The sequence below is a fragment of the Artemia sp. Qi Xiang Cuo genome, chromosome 9, assembly GCF_049724085.1.
Source record: "Artemia sp. Qi Xiang Cuo chromosome 9, ASM4972408v1, whole genome shotgun sequence".
Taxonomy (NCBI): domain Eukaryota; kingdom Metazoa; phylum Arthropoda; class Branchiopoda; order Anostraca; family Artemiidae; genus Artemia; species Artemia sp. Qi Xiang Cuo.
Window position 1 is genome coordinate 43,105,589 of NC_142802.1, and position 24,436 is coordinate 43,130,024.

A 24,436-nucleotide genomic window follows, 5' to 3' on the forward strand; every position below is an offset into this window, starting at 1 on the left:
CCAAAAAGGCCGGCTTTCGCGGGATTTTTGTCGCCTCTCTCTGCTCATTCGGAAATTCAGCCAATGGAAACAGAGCCTGACGTTGCCTCCTCCCACTCGTTTCACTCGCTACGTTCGACAACCCAGGCCTTCGACCCTCGGGAATCTGACATTGCTTCGCTCATGCCTTCAGACCTTGCACACTTGTTACCACAACATCGTATTTCTAGTTTTTTTAAGTTTGATTTCAGGTTTTTATAGATTTTTTTACCTTTTCCATGGGGTCCGGCGCAATCCCCTTAGAAAAACCCCTCAAAAATTCCATCCCTGGAAAATTCTCCCCAAATGTAGGATTGGGCAGCCAAAGGGAAATTAAGACAAATCAAAAGAATGAAGAAAATAAGGGATTACGGCAATTCTACCTATACTCCAAAATATATGTAGAATATACGGCGTAGATGTTCAAGGCAACGAACTGCAAGTAAGGAACGACCCCCCACGCCATTTTCTCCAAAAATACATCCGATGCATCCGATAGCCGTTTTGTTAAAAATAGTTCAAAGATCATATAACGAAAACACCGAGGTTGACACAACCCCCAGGGCCCAGGGACAGGTGTTGCAAGTTATGGCCTGGGGGCAAATATGGTTCTTATAGAAGGGATTCTTGTATAAACTTCAGAGAGGGCTCATTTGATTGGAAGTTAAAATTTCTGGTTTATTTTTTCAGAGTCAAAAGAGATTGGAGGGTAACTAGCCCCCCTCCTCACCCCTGTTTCCCAAGATGCGTCAGGTAAAAATTTTCAGAGAGGCATTTTGTTGAAAATAGTTCAAAGGTCAGATGACCAAACCTCCGGTGTCGAAACAACCCCCAGGGCCCGGGGGCAGGCATTATAAGTTATGCCCTAGGGGCATATAAGGTTCTTACGGAAGGGATGCTCGTATAAACTTCAGAGATGGCTCATTTGGTTGGAAATTGAAAGTTCTAGCTCACTTTTCAAGAATCAAAAGTAATCGAAGGGCAGCTAGCCCCCCCTCCCACGCCTTTTCCCCGAAATACATCCGATAAAAATTTTTGAGCTACCCTTTTCGTTATAAATAGTTCAAAGATCACATAACAAAACTCCGGGGTTGACACAGCCCCCCAGGGCTAGGGTGCAGCGTTGTAAGTTATGCCCTGGTGCAAATATGGTTCTTATAGAACGGATGCTCGTATAAACTACAGAAAGGGCTCATTTGATTGGAAATTAGAAGTTTTAGTTCATTTTTACAGAGTCAAAAGAGATCGGAGAGCAACTACCCCCCCCCCAGCGCTTGTTCCCCAAACGCATCAGATGAAAATTTTGAGGTAGATATTTTGCTAAAATTATGTCAAAGGTAAGATAACAAAACTCCGATGTTGACACAACCGGTCAGGGACCAGGGGCGGGCGTTGTAAGTTATGCCCTGGGGGCAAATAAGGTTCTTATAGATGGGATACTCGTATAAACTTCAGAGAGGGTTCATTTGATTGGAAATCGAAAGTTCTAGTTCACTTTTTAAGAGTCAAAAGTGATTGGAGGGCAGCTAGTCCCCACGCCCTTTTTCCCCCAAATACATTCGATAAAAATATTGAGGTAGCCATTTTGTTAAAAATAGTTCAAAGATCATATAACAAAAACCCCGGGATTGACACCCCCCCCCCAGGGGCAAAGGGGCAGGTGTTGTAAGTTATTAAGTTATGCCCTGGGGCCAAATATGGTTCTTACAGAAGGGATGGTCATATAAACTTCAGAAAGGGCTCATTTGATTGGAAATGAAAAGGTCTAGTTCACTTTTTCAGAGTCAAAAGAGATCGGAGGGCAACTAACCCTCCCCCCCCCCCGCCCAAAGACAGCCCTTTTTCCCAAATGCATCGGATAAAAATTTTGAAATAGACATTTTTTTAAAATTACTTCAAACGTCAGATAACAAAACTCTAATATCGACACAACCGTCCAGGGCCCAGGGGCAGGCGTTGTAAGTAATGCCCTTGGGGAATATAAGGTTCAAACAGAAGGGATGCTCGTATAAACTTCAGATAAGGCTCAATTGACTGGGAATTGAAAGTTCTAGTTCACTTTTTAAGAGTCAAATGTGATTGGAGGGAAGCTATCCCCCCACACGCCTTCTATTCCCAAATTATGCACTGGGGGCAAATTTGGTTCTTATAGATGGGACGCCCATATACACTTCAGAGAGGGCTCATTTGATTGGAAATTAAAAGCTCTAGTTCACTTTTTCAGTTAAAATATATCGGAGGGCAACTAGTCCCCTCCCCCCAAACCCTTTTCCCCAAATACATCAGATAGAAATTTGAAGATAGCCATTTTTAAAAAAATAGTTCAAAGGTCAGATAACAAAACTCCCGTGTCGACACAACCCCCTAGGGCCCGGGGACAGGCATTGTAAGTTATGCCCTTGGGGCATATAAGGTTTTTATGGAAGGGGTGCTCGAATCAAATTCAGAGAGGGTTCATTTGATTGTAAATTAAAAGTTCTATCTCATTTTTTAAGAGTTAAAAGTGATCGGAGGGCAGCTAGCTCCCCGCCCTTTTTTCGTCAAATGCATCAAATAAAATTTTTTAGATACACATTTTGTTAAAAATAGTTCAAGTCAGATAGCATAAATTCAGATGTCGACACAGCCCCCGGGGCCCGGGGGCAGGCGTTGAAAGTTATGCCCTTGGGGCATATATGGTTCTTATGGAAGGGACGCTCGTATGAACTTCAGGGATGGCACATTTGATTGGAAATTGAAAGTTGTAGTTCATACCCTGGGACATAGGTGGCTCTCATGGAACGGATGCTCGTATATACTTCAGAGAGAGCTAATTTGCTTGGAAAGTGAATGTTGTTGTTCCCTTTTTAAGACTAAAAAGTGACCGGAAATCAACTCCCCCACGCCCTTTTTTCTCAAATACACCAGATGAAAGTTGTAAGATAGCTATTCTGTTTAAAATAGCTAAAAAATCAGATAATAAAAAGTCTGGTGTCGAAACAACCCCCCAAAGCCTGGAGGCAGTCGTTGTAAGTTATGCCTTGGGGCAACATATGGTTCTTGTGGAAGGGATGCTCGTATAAACTTCAGAGAGGGCTCATTTGATTGGAAATTGAAAGTTCTAGTTCACTTTTTAAGAGTCAAAAGAGATCCAAGGGCAACAGCGCCCCCAGTAGTATGCTAGAATGCACTACTGAAGGTGATTGCGTAATATGCCTTACCAGGGTCATAGTAAGGCATCTAGTACCACAGCCAGTGATTGCGTAATATGCCTTACCACGGGCCAGGCATCTATATATTTGAACCCTACGCCTGAGGCATCGGGTATGTGTGTAGGTTTTCAAGTAATTGGGTTACCAGGGTCATTTAATACCGGTCCTATTAAGGACAAGTTTTTCTGACGTAGATTTCTAGTTCATGATATACAAGTTTTTTTTTTTAGTTTAAATCCGTGGTAATTAATATGTAATTTTATTTGTAGTTTTTTTTTTTTTAAACTTGGCTATTAGTTTAATGGGTTTAATTAATATAAAGAGTAATTTTCTTGAAAATGGTAATTAATTATTTAGTTTACGAGATTTGCGAATTTTTTGCGAAAAGGTATTTGCGTAAAGGTATTGCGATGGTTAAGAATGCCTCACGGGTGAAACTCCCCTTTTTCGAAAATCGGGCTCCCTGTTTTCAAAACCCCAATTTTTCTTCTGAGGCTTGGAGCATTTGGTGGCTAGATATTAAACGTAATGAAATTTATATAATTGCAATCTGCATAAAAACCCAATTCCTGTCAATTGTTATCAAAATTCCATTTTTGAAGTTTCGCTTACTATTGAGTCGTACCCCCCAACGCCACCTATGAAAAGAAAAGTGCATGCAGTTTTTAAAAAGGAATATCTGCAATATTTTAAGAATAACTGTGCAAATTCAAGTTTTTTCTGACACAATTAACTGAATTTCTATTTCATGATATACAAGTTTTTTTTTTTTAGGTTAAATCCGTCTCGGAATAATCAGTGTATCTTTTTAGTTTTCTTTAAAAGTAATATTAGTAAGAGTATTGAATTCAAAGAGAATAGTTTTTATTTGCAAGGATATTAGTAGAGGAAAAAAAATGAGTGGTGCATTTACATTATTGGAGATTAATGTTGGGGCTAACAACAGTGATTTAATTACTTCTATAGTTTAAGAGATTTGTGTATTTTTTGTGAAGAGGTATTAGCGTGCAGGCATTGCGATGGTTAAGAATGCCTCATAGCTAATTAAAGAATTGGGTGCTTACATCAGACACTAAATATATTTGACGATTATAAGTGACAATGCTAGAGTCAAACATATTTGATGTTGGTGATATTATGACCCTCCAAGTCCCTGGGGGAAAGGGTTGCATAGTTTATCGGTATTGGACGTATTATGTTTGGGCGTATTGGTATCCCAGGTATCTATACAGATTTTTAGTAGCTCGTATAAAAGATATTACTCATATCTACGTTCTTCGTATAAATTCAACCATCAGCAACTTCAAAACGGCACTAAACACGGCACTTTTGGTGCAATGTCTGAAGTGGAAAAGCTGGGGCTAGTGGACTACCAGCACTTTTAGATTGACGTTTAATGGCTCATTCGAAAGATAATGCTCGTATCTACGTGATGTTTATAATTTATACCATCAATTAAAAAAATAATTTTGATGTAAATTCTTAATTATATTAAATAAAAAAACAAGTTTTTTTAAATTAAAGCAACGAGCGACGGTAAAACTTAAACTGAACAGAAATTATTCAGTATATGAAAGGGGCTGTCTCCGCCTCAACGCCTCGCTCTTTGGGCTAAAGTTTTTTATTGTTTAAAAAAAAGAGTCGTGAGAAAGTCAAATTTTTGCGTAACAAGCGAGGTGTTGAGGAGGGGGCAGCCCCTTTCATATACAGAATAATTCCTCTTCGTTTTTATTTTTAACGTCGTTCCTTATTTTAAGTTAAAAAAAAAAACTTGTTTTTATTTATTTAATTTTTTAACGTTTCTGAATTAATGCGGATGGGATGGAAAAATGGTACTTGTTAAATATTAGCGTAAAAATACAACTAAGAAATGCTTCAGTATAAATAAGGCTATCGTGTTTTTTCGAACTTTCTAGGGCGGTGGTAACTATTTAGTTTAAATAATTCTAGGAGGACTTGAGTTTCGTGGCTGGTGTGGAAAAATGGTACTTGTTAAATATTCGGGTAAACATACGACTAAGAAGCGCTTCACTATAAATAAGGCTATCGTTTTTTTCCGAACTTTCTAGGGCGGTTGTAACTATTTAGTTTAAATAATTCTAGTAGGACTTGAGTCTTCTGGATGTTATGGAAAAATTGTACTGGTTAAATATTATTGTAAAAATACAACTAAGAAGATCTTCAATATAAACAATTATAAAGTTTATTTGATATATTTATATTTGGTTTTTAACTTTTAATTATAAATATGCATTTTTTTAAGTTTTTATTATGTTTTGTTTGTAAAAATGGTCCTTGTTTAATATTCGGGTAAACATACGACTAAGAAACGCTTCACTATAAATAAGGCTATCGTGTTTTTCAAAACTTTCTAGGGCGGTGGTAACTATTTAGTTTAAATAATTCTAGGAGGAATTGAGTTTTGTGGCTGGTGTGGAAAAATGGAAAAATGGTACTTGTTAAATATTCGGGTAAACATACGACTAAGAAACGCTTCACTATAAATAAGGCTATCTTGTTTTTCCGGACTTTCTAGGGCGGTGTTAACTATTTAGTTTAAATAATTTTAGGATGAATTGAGTTTTTTGAATCGTATGGAAAAATGGTGCTGGTTAAATATTCGGTTAAACATACGACTAATAAACTCTTCACTATAAATAAGGTTATCGTGTATTTCTTAACTTTCGAGGGCGGTGTTAACTATTTAGTTTAAATAATTCTCGGAGGACTTGAGTTTTCAGGATGGTATGGTAAAATGGTCCTTGTTAAATATTCGGGTAAACAGACGACTAAGAAACGCTTCACTATAAATAAGGCTATCGTGTTTTTCCGATTTTTTTAGGCGGTGGTAACTATTTATTTTAAATAATTCTAGGAGGAATTAAGCTTTGTGGCTTTTATTGAAATATGGTGCTTGTTAAATATTCGGAAATAAGTACGACTAAGAAACGATTAAATATAAGTAAGGAAATCACGTTTTTTCCGTCCGTTCTAGGGCGGGGGTAGCTATTTAGTTTAAATAATTCTAGGAGGAATTGAGTTTTATGGATGGTGTTGAAAAATGGTACTTGCTGAATATTCGGGTAAATATACTACTAAGAAACGCTTAACTATAAATAAGTCTATAGTGTTTTTCTGAACTTTCTAGGGCGATGGTAAGTATTTAGTTTAAATAATTTTAGGAGGAATTGATTTTTGTGGCTGGTGTGGAAAAATGGTACTTGTTAAATATTCGGGTAAATATACGACTAAGAAACGCTTCACTATAAATAAGGCTATAGTGTTTTTCTGAACTTTCTAGGGTGGAGTTAACTATTTATTTTAAATATTTCTAGGAGGAATTGAGTCTTATGGATGGTATGGAAAAATGGTACTTGTTAAATATTCGGGTAAAAATACGACTAAGAAACACTTCACTATAAATAAGCCAATAGTGTTTTTCAGAACTTTTTAGGGCGAGGATAAGTATTTAGTTGAAATAATTCTAGGAGGAATTGAGTTTTATCGTTGGTGTGGAAAAAATGGTACTTGTTAAATATTCGGATAAACATACGACTAAGAAACGCTTCACTATAAATAAGGCTATTGTGTTTTTCTGAACTTTCTAGGGCGAGGGTAACTTTTTAGTGTAAATAATTCTAGGAGGAATTGAGTTTTATGGATGGTATAGAAAAATGATACTTGTTAAATATTCGGGTAAACACACGACTAAGAAACGCTTCACTATAAATAAGGCGATCGTGTTATTCATATTTTTCTAGGCGGGTCTAACTATTTAGTTTAAATATATATAGGATGACTGTAGTTTTGTGGATGGTCTTGAAAAATGGTACTTGTTAAATATTCGGGTAAACATAAGACTATTTAACACTTTACTATAAATAAGCCTATTGTGTTTTTCTGAACTTTCTAGGTCGGGGGTAAGTATTTAGTTTGAATAATTATAGGATGAATTGATTTTTTTGGCTGGTGTTGAAAAAATGGTACTTGTTAGATATTCGGATAAAAATACGACTAAGAAACGCTACACTATAAATAAGACTATTGTGTTTTTCTTAACTTTCTAGGGCGATGGTAACTATTTAGTGTAAATAATTCTAGGAGGAATTGAGTTTTATGGATGGTATGGAAAAATGATACTTGTTAAATATTCGGGTAAACATACGACTAAGAAACGCTTCATTATAAATAAGGCAATCGTGTTTTTCCGAACTTTCTAGGGTGGGGGTAACTATTTAGTTTAAATAATTCTAGGAGGAATTGAGTTTTATGGATGGTATAGAAAAATGATACTTGTTAAATATTCGGGTAAACATACCACCGTCCTGAAGACGAGGTTAGGTTCTTCGCACAGTGGATACCTAAGAACATACCTGATCGTGATAAATCCATAAGACATGGTAAAAACTATTCTAAGACCATCGTTTGTGGATGTTTAAGAGTGAACTCTAAGTACTATTTTTATGTAAACATTAGTTGTTGTGTTTTTTTTCTCAAAAAAAAAATCTGTTAATACGTTTAAGCAATAAATATCTTTAAGCTGAACCCGTCTTTATTCTTTAGAATAGTTCTATTCTTTTCATTAAATTGTGAAGAAATTGTAAGTAACAATCACTTTCTTGAATTTGCTTCCTGGACAAGATATAAATATTTAATTCGAGAAATCATGATAAAATCGCAAGTAAATAATACACTCTTTATTGTTTTGATATTTAATTCAAGAAACCCCATGAGTCGAATTCAAGAAAGAGTTTTCTACTTACAATACTTTGATTTTGTCACTGCTGTCCCAAGTACCTGTCAATAGATGTCGATAGAGGATTTATTCATTCTTATACCTAGATTTTCTCTATATTAACATATCTATCCAATATATGATGTATGTAAATCATTTTACTAAATCTTCTATGTTTTAATAGACATTCTAAACGTTCGATTTGCTAGCGTACTCTAAAAATAATGAACACATAACAATGTAAGGTATAATATATTTTTAATGAAATAATGTCATGTAGAATTGAATAACTTTAGACATTTTGAATCTACTCCATAAAATGCTTCACCATGAACTCTCTTGATAGTATAGCTATTGTCTACTCATAGTTCGTAATCAGTAGAATAATCATTATTCCATTTTGACTCATACACAATTTTTACAGGTGTGTCATTGACAGGGTCAATATACTTTTCGTCTTTGGTATTATTTGATTCATTGACTATTTGATCAATGGCAGTAACGTTTGCTGGTACTTTGTTTTTCATCGATTCATCTTTATATTCCTTGGTGATATTGTCTGCCCATGCCCTTTTTATTTTTCTAGCAATTTCAATGTCTATTATCACACTCTTTTTACACAGGTAACAGTTCCGGCACGTAGACAGGATATGGTTTATGATATTAGTAGAAGAGTAGGCCTTTCTTTTCGTCTTTGCTTTCGTTTGAATGCTAATACCCGAAAGCTGACAATGTGGTTTAACACCGGGTAACATATTACCACAAGCACTAGCAAGAAGATACCCCTCTTTAGCAACTATTATTTTTATGTTGGCACTCTCTTTGAGTGTAATCATCTCTGGAGATCTCAATCTTGCATATCCACCATCATAAGAGATTAATTTTTTTTGGTACTCAAAACAAATCCAATTCCTCACTGTCTTGACAACGCATACATACGTTTCCAATAATACTGCCACTTGTACTTATTTCATAGTTTAAATACTTATCCTTGTCAGCATTCAATGCTACAATAACGCTATCATGTGAACACGTTTTCTTAAAATGCTTCATCTTCACTTTTTTAGAGATATTAGTTTTGTGTTTATCGTTCCACCGGCCATAGAGCAGTCTTTGCGGGGAGGAGTCACTGAACTCCTCTTGAATATAAAGTACAGATAATTCATTCAAGAAACGTGATTAAACACATTTTGAAACTATGTGCTATGTACTTGCCTTTCCTTGGCACCTGCACAAAAGAGCGGGAAGCCACCACTGGGTCCTACGTCTGGCAACAAGTGAGCATTACGAACATTTTATGTTTTCAACTATACTAGATTTTGAGGGATCAATCAGGAAAGACAAGAACGGTCGACAGAGCTTTCTGTCATTTTTTAAGTTTTTGTGAGACTAGGTTACGGGCGCGCACGTAACCAAGACGAAATTAACCTTAAAAAATGAAATAAAGCTATGTCAACTTTGCATGTCTCTCCTGATTGATCCCTAAAAAACCAGTCTGGTTGAAAACGTCGAGTTTTCGTACTGCTCACTTTTTGCAATGTGTAGGAACCAGTGGTGGATCCCCGCTCTTTTGAAAAGGTGCAAAGGAAAGGCAAGCAAATAGCACTTAGTTTCAAAACGTGTTTAATCACGTTTCTTGAATGAAGTATCTGTACTGTATATTCAAGAGGAGTTCAATGACTCCTCCCCGCAAAGACTGCTCTATGGCCGGTGGAATAATAGATACATAGCTGCCCGTTCTAAAAAGTGAGGAGGCAGCATTTTTAGAAAGTGCGTTTAAATGCTAGTACTACTTCCTCATGTCATACTGAGCAGGAGAAGCGATTAATTTATGAAATAATTAAAAGTAGCTTCACTCTTGGAATAGTCGGTAAGCATCGTCAATGCAGTAAGGAATGAAATTTCTTTGGAGTACCAAAAAAAATCAACTTTTATGATGGTGGATATACGATATTGAGATCTACGGAGCTGATTGCTCACAAAGAGAATGCCAGCATAAAAATAATAAGTGATGAGAAGGTGCATCTTCTTGGTCCTGTTCGTGGTAACATCTTACGCAGATTTAGACAATACCGTCAGGTCTCGTTTATTAGCATTCGAATGAAAGCAAATACGAAAAGAGAGGCCTACTCTTCAACTAATATCATAAACCATATCCTGTCTATGTGCCGGAACTGTTACCTGTGTAAAAATAGTGTGATAATAGACATTGAAATTGCTAGAAAAATAAAAAGGGCATCGTCAGAAAATATCACCAAGGAATATAAAGATGAATCGATGAAACATAAAGTACCAGCAAACATTACTGCCATTGATCAAATAGTCAATGAATCAAATAATACCAAAGACGAAAAGTATATTGACCCTGTCAATGACACACCTATAAAAATTGTGTATGAGTCAAAATGGTATAATGATTATTCTACTGATTACGAACTAAGAGAAGACAATAGCTATACTATCAAGAGAGTTCATGGTGAAGCGTTTTATGGAACAGATTAAAAATGTCTAAAGTTGTTCAATTCTACATGACATTATTTCATTAAAAATATATAATACCTTATATTGTTATGTGTTCATTATTTTTAGAGTCAGCTAGCATATCGAACGCTTAGAACGTCTATTAAAGAATCGGAGATGTAAGAAAAGGATTTACATACATTATATATTGGATAGATAGGCTAACATAGAGAAAATCTAGGTATAAGAATGAATAAATTCTCTATCGACATCTATTGACAGGTACGTGGGATAGCATTGACAAAATCAAAGTATTGTAAGTAGCAAACTCTTTCTTGAATTCAACTCATGAGATTTATCGAATTAAATATCAAAACAATAAAGTGTTTATTACTTACTTGCGATTTTATCATGATTTCTCGAATTAAATATTTGTATCATGTCCAGGAAGCGAATTCAAGAAATCGATTTTTACTTAAAATTTATTCACAATTTAATGAAAATAATAGAACTATTATAAATAATAAAGACAGGTTAAGCTTAAAGATACTTATTGCTTAAACGTATTAACAGATTTTTTTGAGAAAAAAAAACACAAAAATAAATGTTTACATAAAAATAGTACTTAGAGTTCACTCTTAAACATCCACAAACGATGGTCTTAGAATAGTTTTTACCATGTCTTATGGATTTATCACGATCAGGTATGTTCTTAGGTATCCACTGTGCGAAGAACCTAACCTCGTCTTCAGGACGGTGATATAATTACCCTAATATTTAACAAGTACAATTTTTCTAGACCATCCCTCCCAATCTAGTCATATTGTAATTATTTCAACTCAATAAGTTCCAATGCAAGGGTCGGTTCGGAATAACACTATAGCATTATCGTTAATTAACAGTTGATTAGTATTGTGTTCAACTGAATCTTTCAACCGCATAATTTTTCCATCAAAGTAATAAAGCTAAGTTCCTCCTCGAATTATTTAAACTAAAAAGTTACCCTCGCCCTAGAAAGTTCAGAAAAACACAAAAGTCTTATTTATAGTGAAGCGTTTCTTAGTCGTATTTTTTTCCGAATATCTAACAAGTACAATTTTTTCCACACCAGCGACAAAAATCAATTCCTCCAAGAATTATTCACACTAAATACTTACACCCGTCCTATAAAGTTAAGAAAAACAAAATAGGCTTATTTATAGTGAAGTGTTTCTTAGTCGTATATTTCCCCGAATATTTAACAAGTACCATTTTTCAACACCCTCCAAAAAACGCACTTCCTACTTGAATTAATTAAACTAAATAGTTACACCCGCCTAGAAAAATCGGAAAAACATGATAGCCTTATTTATAGTGAAGCGTTTCTTAGTCGTATGTTTACCCAAATATTTAACAAGTAACATTTTTCTACACCATACACAAAAATCCATTCCTCCTAGAATTATTTAAACTCAATAGTTACCCCCGCCCTAGAAAGTTCAGAAAAAAACGATTGCCTTATTTATAGTGAAGCGTTTCTTAGTAGTATGTTTACACGAATAGTTAACAAGTCCCATTTTTCCATACCATCCATAAAACTCAATTCCTCCTAGAATTATTTAAAATAAATAGTTAACTCCGCCCTAGAAAGTTCAGAAAAACACTATAGGCTTATTTATAGTGAAGAGTTTCTTAGTCGAATAGTTACCCGAATATTTAACAAGTACCATTTTTCCACACCAGCCACAAAACTCAATTCCTCCTAAAATTATTTAAACTAAACACTTACAATTGCCCTAGAAAGTTCACAAAAACACAATAGCCTTATTTATAGTGAAGCGTTTCTTAGTCGTATGTTTACCCAAATATTCAACACGTACCATTTTTCAACACCATCCATAAAACTCAATTCCTCCTAGAATTATTTAAACTAAATAGTTACACCCGCCCTAGAAAGTTCGGAAAAACACGATGGCCTTATTTATAGTGAAGCGTTTCTTAGTCGTATGCTTACCCTAGTATTTAACAATTATCATTTTTCCATGCCATCCATAAAACTCAATTCCTCCTATAATAATTTAATATAATAAGTTACACCTGCCAATAATAATCGGAAAATCATTAATGCCTTATTTATATTTAAGCGTTTCTTAGTCGTATGTTTAACTAAATATTTAACAAGTACCATTTTTAAAGACAATCCATAAAAATCAAGTACTCCTCTAATTAATTAAACTAAATAGTTACAACCGCCCTAGAAAGTTTTGAAATACACGATAGCCTTATTTATAGTGAAAAGTTTCTTAGTCGTATGTTTACCTGAATATTTAACAATGACCATTTTTCCATACCATCCTTCCAAATCTAGTCCTACAAGAATTATGTAAACTACATACTTAGCATCGCACTAGAAATTTCGGAAAAACATGGTCGCCGTCAATATAGTGTAACGTTTCTTTGTATTCTGTTTAACCAACGATTTAACAACTACCATTTTTCTTCATGCTACCCAAAAAACAAGTCCACATCGATATTTATAAACCTACGAGTTGCAACCACAATAGTAATTACGGAAAAACACAATAGCCCTGTTTCTAGTTTATCTTGTATTATTAAAATGTTGACACGTCTATCTATCAAGTCAAGTATATAAATCCACTACATCCAAAAAACTTCATCAAATTAATATTTTGACACCCAAGATTCCACAGCCATAGACCGTTCGGAAAATACTTATATCCGTATTAATAGTGATGTTTTTCTAGGTCATATGTTTAACCGAATATTTAACAACTACAATTTTTCCAATCAATCCATAAAAATCAATATCACCTAGAATTATTTAAAATAAATAGTTACCACCGCCATAGAAAGTTTAGAAATACACTATAGCCTTATTTATAGTGAAGCGTTTCTTATTCGTATGTTTACCAGAATATTTAACAAGTACCATTATTCCAATCCATTAAAAAAACTCAACTCCTCCTAGAAATATTTAAACTAAATAGTTACCACCGCCCTAGAAAGTTCGGAAAAACGCGATAGCCATATTTATAGTGAAACGTTTCTTAGTCGTATGTTTACGCGAATATTTAACAAGTACAATTTTTCCATACCATCGGAATTAATTCAGAAACGTTAAAAAATTAAATAAAGAAAAACCAGTTTTTTTTTTAACTTAAAATACGTAACGACGTTAAAACTAAACACTAAGATGAATTATTATTTATATGAAAGGGGCTGTCCCCGCCTCACCACCACGCTTTTTACGCAAAATTTTGACTTTCTAACGACTCTTTTTTTTTAAACAATAAAAAACATTCGCTAAAAGAGTGCGATGTTGTGGCGGGGATAGCCCCTTTCATATACGGTATAATGTCTGTTCGGTTTAAGTTTTACCGTCGCTCGTTGCTTTAATTTAAAAAAACTTTTTTTTCTCATTTAATATAATTAATAAGTGACATAAAAAGTATTTTTGTAATTGATGGTATAAATGATAAAAATCACGTAGATACGAGCATTAGCTTTCGAATGAGCCATTAAACGTCAATCTAAAAGTGCTGGTAGTCTACTAGCCCCAGCTTTTCCACTTGAGACATTGCACCAAAAGTGCCGTTTTTAGTGCCGTTTTGAATGTGCTGATGGTTGAATTTATAGGAAGAATGTAGATATGAGTAATATCTTTTATACGAGCTACTAAAAATCTGTATAGATACCTGCGATACCAATACGCCCAAAAATAATACGTCCGATACCGATACACTGTGCAGCCCTTTCCCCAGGGGACTTGGTGGGTCATAATATCACCAACACCATATATATTTGACTCTAGCAATGTCTCTTGTAAGCGTCAAATCTATTAAGTATCTGATGTAAGCACCCCATTCTTTAATTACCCGTGAGGCATTCTTAACCATCGCAATACCTTTATGCTAATACCTCCTCGCAAAAAATTCGCAAATCTCGTAAACTAAAGAAGTAATTACATCACTGTTGTTAGCTCCAACATTAATCTCCAATAATGTAAATGCACCACTCATTTTTTTTCCTCTACTAATATAATTGCAAATAAAAACTGTTCTCTTTGAATTCAAGTCTCTTACTAATATGAATTGTAAAGAAAACTAAAAAGATACACTGGTTTTTCCGAGACGGATTTAACCTAAAAAAAAAAAACTTGTATATCATGAAATAGAAATTCAGTTAATTGTGTCAGAAAAAACTTGAATTTGCACAGTTATTCTTAAAATATTGCAGATATTCATTTTTAAAAACTGCATGCACTTTTCTTTTCATAGGTGGCGTTGGGGGGTACGACTCAATAGTAAGCGAAACTTCAAAAATGGAATTTTGATAACAATTGACAGGAATTGGGTTTTTATGCAGATTGCAATTATATAAATTTCATTACGTTTAATATCTAGCCACCAAATGCTCCAAGCCTCAGAAGAAAAAATGGGGTTTTGAAAACAGGGAGCCCGATTTTCGAAAAAGGGGAGTTTCACCCGTGAGGCATTCTTAACCATCGCAATACCTTTACGCTAATACATTTTCGCAAAAAATTCTCAAATCTCTTAAACTAAATAAGTAATTACCCTTTTAAAGAACATTACTCGTTATATTATTTAAACCCATGAAACGAATAGCCAAGTTTAAAAAAAAAAAACGACTACTAAACTGACAGATGAATGATCATGGATTTAATCTAAAAAAAAAAACTTTTATATAATGAAATATAAATCTACGTCAGAAAAACTTGTCCTTAATAGGACCGGTATTAAATGAGCCTGGTAACCCAATTACTTGAAAACCTACACACATACCCGATGCCTCAGGCGTAGGCTTCAAATATATAGATGCCTTGCCCGTGGTAAGGCATATTACGCAATCACTGGCAGTGGTACTAGATGCTTTACTATGACCCTGGTAAGGCATATTACGCAATCACCTTCAGTAGTGCATTCTAGCATACTACTGCCCCCATGCCCATCCGATAAAAATTTTGAGATAGTCATTTTTTTTAAAATAGTTCAAATATCAGATAACAAAAACTTCGGTGTCGACCCCCCCCCCCCCGGGTCTGGGGGCAGGCGTTGTAAGTTATGCCCTGGGGGCATAGATGGTTCTTATGGAAGGGATGTTCGTATAAACTTCAGAGAGGGCTTAATTGATTAGAAATTTAAAGTTCTAATACCCTTTTTAAGAGTCAAAAGCGATCGGAGGGCAACTAGCCCCTTCTCTCCTCCACTCCTTTTTTGCCCAAACCCATCCGATAAAAATTTTGAGATGACTATTTTGTCAAAAATAGCTCAAACATCAGATGTTAAAAATCCGGGGCCGACACTTCCCCAGGGCCCGGGGACAGCCGTTGTAAGTTATACCCTGGGGCACATATGGTTCTTATAGAAGGGATACTCGTAGTAACTTCAAAGAGGGCTCATTTGATTTAAAATCACTTTTAGAGAGTCAAAAGAGATCAAAGAGAAATTATCGCCCCCCCCCCCGACGCCCTTTTTCCCCAAATTTATCAGATAAAATTTCGAGATAGTCATTTTATTAAAAATGGCTCAAACATCAGATAATAGAAATTCCGAGGTTGACACAAACCCCCAGAGTCGGGGGGCACGTGTTTTAGGTTATGTCCCGGGGCATATAAGGTTTTTATGTAAGGAGAGGTCGTATAAACTTCAGAAGTGGCTCATTTGATTTAAAATTGAAAGTTCTAGTTACCTTTTTATGAGTCAAAAGGTATCGAAAGGCATCTACCCCCCCCCCCCCACTCCCACGCCCACACACATCCTTTTTTTCCCAAATGCATCCGATCAAAATTTTAAGATTGCTAGTTTGTTTGAAGTAGTCAACTATCAGATGACCAAAACTTCGTGGTTAAAATACCGCCCCCCCCTCAGAGTTCGGAAGAAGGGCTGTAACTTATGCTTTGGGGCATAGAAGGTTTTAATGGAAGAGGTGGCCGTATAAACTTTGGAGGGGACTCAAATGACACACGCCCTAACATTAAATCCGACCCCCTAATATGCTCGCTTTTGCAGCGCAAATGGGAGGATACCTCTATACAGCCTACTGTTTGTGAGTGGTTATCTCTTATATAAAGTTAATAATGTAATTAATTTTTTTTCTGTTACTAAGTTTTAGACAATAGAAAACTAAAGGTCATAAAGGCAATACGGTTTTGATGCTTTATTGTTTCTTTAGTTGTGCACTAAGGTTAGTGAAAGCAGGGCCACTACGGGAAGTTTGTGCACAGGCAGTCCCGCCCACCCTTTAGTATTACCCCCCCCCCTCCTATGCCTTTTTTCACCAAATGCATCATCAAAAATTTTATGAAAATCTTGGAATAGCCATTTTGATCAAAATATTCCAAAATTCAAATTACTATAACTTAGGGGTCGAGAAATCCTCCCTGGCTCCAGGGGCAAGGATTTTAACTTATGCAAGTTGCCCACTATTAGAATATAAGGTTTTTGTGGAAAGGGTAGTCGTATAAACTTTGGAGGGGGCTCATTTGATCTTAAATTGCAACTTCTAGTTTTTGTTTTAAGAGTCAAAAGTGATGGCCCACGCCCCACTTGTTCAAAGGGCTTCCGGTCAAAATTATGAAATTGCCATTTTCTTCAAAAAAGTTCAAAGGCCAAACAACTATGCTTCCGGGATTGAGTTACGGGGCTTTGAGTTACAGAGCTTGCTTATTGTTACTTTGACACTTTGTTTACTTCAATACTTGGATTTAGTGATTTACGTGGCAACTTCGATTTACGGTGCAAGGGCTATAAGTTATGCAAGTTAATTACTGCTACTTCGATACCTTGTTTACCTTGAAGCTTTCTTTACTTTGTTATTTTTTTACTTTGATACTGTTACTCTGGTACTAGTTATGATACTTTGATGAACATCTGATGTTGAAAAAAGTTTGATTTTGAAAAAAGTAAGTTTTAAAAACTTAAAACTTTTTGCAATCAAAAACGAACAAAATCAATTATAAAAACTTTCCAAAAAAGAAGTTTTTCCAAGAAAAGTAAAGGCCATTTTAAACTTAAGATCAGCAGATACAAATACCTGTGAAAATTCAAACTCTAAACGACCAGAAATTACCACTAAAGAACAAATGAAACCCTAAACGAAATGAAATTAAATAAACAATCATTACCTTAGACCTTAGATCCTCCAGAGCCATGAATGGCTCATAGGGCGTCTACGAAGCCTCGCCAGACATCTCGGAACTGAGCTGCAGCTGTGACATCCTCCCACTGTGGTTGAAGAGACAGCTCCGCACTTCTCAGGTCCCGGTCGTACTGCCCCCGTAAGGTTTGTCTTTTTCGACCTCTTTTCCGCCTCCCCTCGGGGCGCCACTCATATATTGTTTTTGGGAGTCGATCCTCTGACATACGAAGGACGTGACCAAGATACGTCCATCTCCTACGCATCAAGAGGTCAGTAACTAATGGCTGATCGGTTCGCCGACGGATTTCTATGTTGGTGACCTTTTCCTGCCACGATATGTTCAGGATCCTTCTAAGGCACTTGTTCTCAAAAGCTAGGACACGTTCCTACAGTTGGACGTTTAATTTCCAGCATTCGCTAGCAGAGAGGAGGATGGACATCACATTGCTATTTAGGAGTCGTAACTTTAAGCGCAGAGACTATTTACTGCTGCGCCAGACTGGTTTCAATTTGTTGAAGGCCGATATCGCCTGTCCATTTCTCCTCTTGATTTCATTAGCTATTTCACCATCATGTTCAATCCAGCTCCTAAGATACTTAAATTCTTTGAACTCGTTAATTGCTTTACCTTTGCATTTCAGTATCAGCGGGGAGTCAGATGTGGCCATGCTCTTTGTCTTACTGACATTCACAGCAAGTCCCACTTTTTTGGCTTTTGCATCTATGGTGTCGAGTAGCAGCTGCAGTCGCTGTTTCGCTTCTTCGAGAAGAACTACCTCATCTGCGGAGTGCATATCTCAGGTTTGCTAGCTACTAATCTTCATTCTACAGCGTGAAGACTGCCGTAGAATATAGTCCATTACAATGACAAACAGGAGCGGGGATAGGACAGAACCTTGTTTGACTCCAGACATTATCTTGAAGAAACGCGTGTCCCCATTTTCTGTGCGAACGCAGCATTCACTATCTTCATAAAGTGCCATTATCATTTTGACTAGTTTATCAGGTACTCCGTAATATTTTAGAATCTTCCACAAAGTATCTCGGTCGATAGAATCGAACGCCTTTTCAAAATCAATGAAGAGCAGGTACATCTTTTTGTTCCATTCTCTTGACTCTTCCATCATCAGCCTTAGAATGAAAATAAGGTCAGAGCAAGAACTGCCAGGTCGGAACCCGTGTTGCTCTTCTCTGAGGTGTGAATCTAGGGCTATTCTTAGGCGTTCTAGTATGACTGTGGCTAGTATTTTGCTAGGCACAGACGTTAGGTTGACGCCCCTCCAGTTGTCACAGACTAGCGCATCACCTTTCCTGAATAATTTTACTAGTATACCTTTGGTCCAGTCTTTCGAAACTTTTTCGCTATTCCAGATGGCCACTAGGAGAGCAGTCCAAACGGTTATGCAGGCTCGAAGGGACGCCTTCAGCATCTCTGCCGTGATCCCATCTACTCCAGGTGCCCGTCCATTTTTCAGCTTTTTCACAGCTGTCGTCACTTATTCAGTGCTTGGGGGGTCAGCACTCACGTCAATTTGTAAAAAACGGTTCGTCAGGTACTACTTCTGGATCGTCAGGTCTGGGTCTATTTAAGACTTTCTCGAAATGCGAGGCCCATCTCTCGTCAGCTTTCTGTGGATCCGAGATTACGTCCTCATTTTCATCTTTTACAAGGGATGTTCGGTTTGTTTTCTTTCCGACTATCTCATTCGATAGTCGATACACCATTTTCGAAATAAACAATCATAGCAAAAAAAAAGATACAACAAGAAAAGATACAATAAATAAATTTTAAAACGAGTGAAACTTGATTTTAATATGCAAATCAAGCTCGAAAAGAACAAAAATCACTACAAACAAGAGCTTGGGTATCGCTCCCTTCTCTCACTGTAAAAGTCTAAAACCTACTGCGTCATTGGCGCTTTACTGAAAAAGAATTATATTACAATTATTTTCTTTTGTGCTTAATTTGAAAATAAAGATTAACATTACAGTAAAATTTTGAACTGATGAGCTTTCAGAATTAAATATAAAAACCTAAAGCCTACTGCGTCATTGGCGCTACATTGAAAACTAATTATATTACAAACATTTTCTTTTCCAGTTCTTATGGCATTGAAAATGAAAATAAAATTACAGTGAAATAAATTTTGAACTGATGGATCTTTCAACAATTAATATCATTATATATCAAATATTCCTTCTGATTTTGTTGGTACTTGACAGGAATTTTCAAGACACATATAGTTTTCAGGAAAGTACAAGTGTCACAGTTGGTTTTAGACCTTTGCAGTTAGAAAAGGAGGCGATACCCAAGCTCTTGTTTGTAGTGATTTTTGTTCGTTTCAAGCTTGATTTGCATATGCAATTTAAGTTGCATTCGTTTTAAGATTTATTTATTCATTAATATTATTACTTGTTTTATCTTTTTTTTTGCTATGATTGGTTATTTAATTTCTGTTCGTTTTGGGTTTCATTTATTCTTTAATAGTAATTTCTGGTCTCCTTCTCTCACTGTAAAAGTCTAAAACCTACTGCGTCATTGGCGCTTTACTGAACTATATGCGCCTTGAATAGTCTTGGAAGTATAAACAACATCAAATTGAATGTTTGATGTATAATGATATTAATTGCTGAAAGCTCATTAGTGCAAAATTTTACTATAATTTTAATGTTTATTTTCAATATAAAGTATAAAAGAAAGTATTTGTAATAAAATTGGTTTTCAGTAAAGCGCTAATGACGCAGTAGGTTTTAGACTTTTACAGTGAGAGAAGGAAGCGATACCCAAACTCTTGTTTGTACTGATTTTTGTTTTTTTCAAGCTTGATTTGCATATTCAATTTAAGTTTCACTCGTTTTAAGATTTATTAATTCATTTATATTAGTATCTATTGTAGGTTTGTTTACATTGACTGTTTATTTAATTTCTGTTCTTTTTGGATTTTATTTAGGCTATACTTTAATAGCGAAATATTTTTTTTTCCTTTAAGGTTGATTTGCATATTCAACTCAAGCATTAATCGGTTTCATATATATTTATTCGTTTATAGTATTACTTGTTGTATGTTTTTTTTTTGCTAAGATTGTTTATTTAATTTCTGTTCGTTCAGGGTTTCATTTATGCTTTAATATTAATTTCTGGTCGTTTTGAGTTTGAATTTTAACAGGTATTTGTATCTGCTGATCTTAAGCTTAAAATGGCCTTTACTTTTCTTTGAAATTTTTTTTTTGGAAAGGTTTTTTTTTAATTAATACATCAAAAGAACTGGTTTTTTTATGATGATTCGAAATATATAAAGTTCATTATAGTTAATGCTACACATCAAACGGCACGAGCCTAAGAAATTTGCCTGGAGAAAACACCTCCAAAAGGCAAGTAACCGAAATAAAATTCACACAAATTAATTCAGCGTATTAGATAACCCAACTGTGGAGGTTTCAAGCTCCTATCTGCAAATATGTGGAATTTTGCATTATTTTTTTTTTCCAGATAAAAGATTATGGGTGTGTTTTTTATTAAGTAACTTTAATAGAAATATCGCCCAAATTAGTCGGTAAAAATGACCAGCTATTCGCTACGGCCCATTACCCCCTCCCCCACCCAACATTTTGGCTAGAGATGCCTTTGGTAAGAACCAAACCAAGTCCCCGGGAAGTAATTAACTCTTATTTCTTAATTCCAGCCTCCTATCTCTGTGTGCTCCCATCATTATGCAACTCTTCTACAGTTGCCACTAATTTCATATTTTCAAATATGAAATTTTCAATATTAGAATTTTAAAAAATTTTCTTTAACCTTTTTCTTACCCTGCTATGATGATTCACCCCCATAAACACAAACAAACAATTAAAATTGATTAAAATGTAAAAATAAACACTATAGGGCATTCTACACCATATATTCTGCCTAAATTTTGAAATATAAGCAGAATATTCCAAAATTCCTTCTTTTCTTCATTATTTTTATTTGCCATACTTTCTTTTTGGCAGCTCAATTTTGAATGTCGGGGATTTTTATGGGTGGCGGGCGGATTTCTGCAGCGGAGATTTTTTCACCAGGGAAATATACCTATTATCCCCCCCATCCATTTTTTTATTGTTTTTGTGCATTTGTACTTCTTATGAACAGGCCCAAATTTGATAATAGGCCCTATATATCCTATCAAAATTTGAACTCAATCGGAAAAAAAAGGCCGAACCTTAAAACTATTCCCAACATGGACCCCCTCCTTTCTAACAACAAAACTACACTAATTCTAAGTTCGCGCGGCCTAAACAACGTACCCCCGAAAGATTCAAGTTCATCTGCACCGTCGCTGCCAGGATATGACGTTTTCTGACAAGTGAAATACTCGTATACAAAATAATTTTGCTAAATTCCAAATGACTTACTCGATGTCTCAAGTCACTTTAACGATGGATTTAAAACAATACACACAAACACCAGTATCAGCACCTTTTAAATTATGCTGCATTGCTAAATATTAATTTCAGTCTTTCTAGCAGACACTGATGATACACAACCGTCACTCAACCATTGACGCACATCGAAAACCATATACCCACGACCATCAATATTTAGCTCTCCTATTGTTCAGCTGTTTAACTTCATGCTTTTTCGGCCAGCTAAAGCAAATTCTGAGCTTTTTTTTATGTATTTTATATATGTTACTATGAATATCCGAAATCTGGTTAATGTCGACATTCACGGTGAATGTCCGAAATTCCTTTTTATCTGGTTGAATTCAATTAACTTTGCGAATAAGCTTTTTCAGTCTTATGCAAGCTTTGATGGTAAAAGTTAAAATTAGGTTAGGTTGAGTTAGGTTAAATTAGGCTATAAATCTCGGAAATGGGTTAAAAACCGAACCTAACCCAAACCTTACATAAAACTAAAAATTTTGACTGGCAATGCTGACTAGATCCAAGGAGAAAAAAGGTATTTCGGACATTCACCAGTGAATGTCACCATTCACCAATTTCGGACATTCACGGTAACATATACATATGCATATATAGAGTATTTAGTTTAAATTTGCAAGTTCTGTTAGATATATATATTTCTTACTTCTAATAATATCTTGCAGATTTGGTATATACATTGTGGAATAGCTTCTCCAACACCTGATACAGTAACCGCCCTCTCGTTTGAGTTGGGTAGCATCTCTGAGGCAACTTGCACACTCGCACCACTAAATTCCCTAAGTTCTTTAATTTTCGATCCACCTTTTCCAATAAGGGATCCACATTGAGAAGCAGGTACTATTAGCCGAAGGGTAATTGGAGGCTTAGGAACGTTTGTCCCCAAAGTCTGAAGGTCCTAAAAGAGAAAATAAATCATTCCTTTTTCTTGAATGAGTTTCCGAGACTCCTTCTCAGAATTATATTAGCTTCTTTATAGAAAATAGATCTATAAATAGATCTTTATCGAACACTCAAATTACTACGATAATATCGAATAAAACTAAACAGTTTAATAGCAAATAGAATTTATTTCAATACAGAAAAATGTATTTTTGCGAGCATAAACAAATAAATGAGAAAATCGGCTTTTAATTACATATTTTATCTTCCAACAGGAGAGGGAAATTCTCGGTCTGACCTTACCACAGACAACTACAATAAGAAACTGATTTTAGTTTTGACTTCTGTTTATTTTAGATTACAAGATTTTAACCGTTGGGACTTTACTTTTTGAGCTTTTTTTTTGGGAGGGGGGGCAGGTCAAATTCTTTCGTCTGCCATGATTATATCGAATATCTACTTTCATTTTGGTATTTATTTCCCATTACGGCAATTAGTACTAGCCTCTAGCGCAATTGCTTATTCACGGAGCATTTCACTCTATAAAAAAGAAAAAACCTAATCTAAAAAGTGAAAGCTTGCAGTGCAAGAAACGAGGAACTTTAAAAAAAATTCCAATTCTCCCTCAAGGTTATGGAAGTTAAAGACCGTCTCAAAAGTGATCGCCCAGGACAAACATGGAGACCAACTTTTCAATCTCAACTTTTACACAAAAAAAAAAGAATTAGCTTTGGTCTGCAAATGACACGAAAATTTCCAAAGATCTTTCCAACGAGCCATATGAAAATAAATTGAAAATCGTTAGTATAATTGTCAATTTATTTCTTTAAGGCAGAGAACGAAATGAAACTGGAGCATTGCTGAATAAAAGGCAATTGAAAGTCGGTATTGCGTTTATTCTTTAAAAAATAGTATTCCAGAAAAAAAAAGAATTAAGTCTGGGGCTCCTTATGGAGTAAATCTATAAAATATCATTAAATTAAATATAGTTTGTGAGTTGAAGAAACCAAAGCTGATCAAATCTTCAGAGGCTTTATGTCGATTAAATTGCAGGCTGAAAAACTGTACTGGTATCTTCGCATGGGAACAAGAGGCTTCTTTTTACTATATGAACATAAAATACTTAAGTAAGATGTTGAGAAGACCGATCAAGTGGACAGCTTCACTTACCTAGGTATCAAACAGTTCGAGGTAACGAACTGTAAGTAAGGAGCGACCCGGCTCAATAGTAAACGAAACTCTAAAAACGGAATTTTGATACCAATAGATACATCGAAAGAATCAAATTTTTGTTTTGATTTCAAATACATAAGTTACATCAAGTTTAGTCTAACCCATCAAAAGTTACACGCCTGAGAAAATTTGCCTTATTTTCGAAAAAAGGGCGAAACATCCCCTAAAAGTCATAGAACCTTAATGAAAATTACACCATCAGATTCAGCGTATCAGAGATCCCTACAGCAGAGGTTTCAAGCTCCTATCTGCAAAAATATGGAATTTTGTATTTTTTGCCAGAAGAAAAATAGAGTAAGATTAAGAAGTAAGATTAAGATAGATATATTTTTTGCCA

The 24,436-nt window shown here is 35.4% G+C and overlaps 1 protein-coding gene across 4 annotated transcripts in view; it reads right to left on the bottom strand.

The window, feature by feature from the left end:
- mub (poly(rC)-binding protein mub) overlaps positions 1-24,436 on the bottom strand; it is a 212,067-nt gene that overhangs the window by 78,850 nt on the left and 108,781 nt on the right. For all 4 annotated transcript variants that reach the window (XM_089094592.1, XM_089094590.1, XM_089094591.1 and 1 more), the window contains exon 5: positions 22,631-22,882. In XM_089094592.1, coding sequence (XP_088950718.1) covers positions 22,631-22,882 — 252 coding nt within the window. The remainder of the gene's footprint in view (positions 1-22,630; positions 22,883-24,436) is intronic.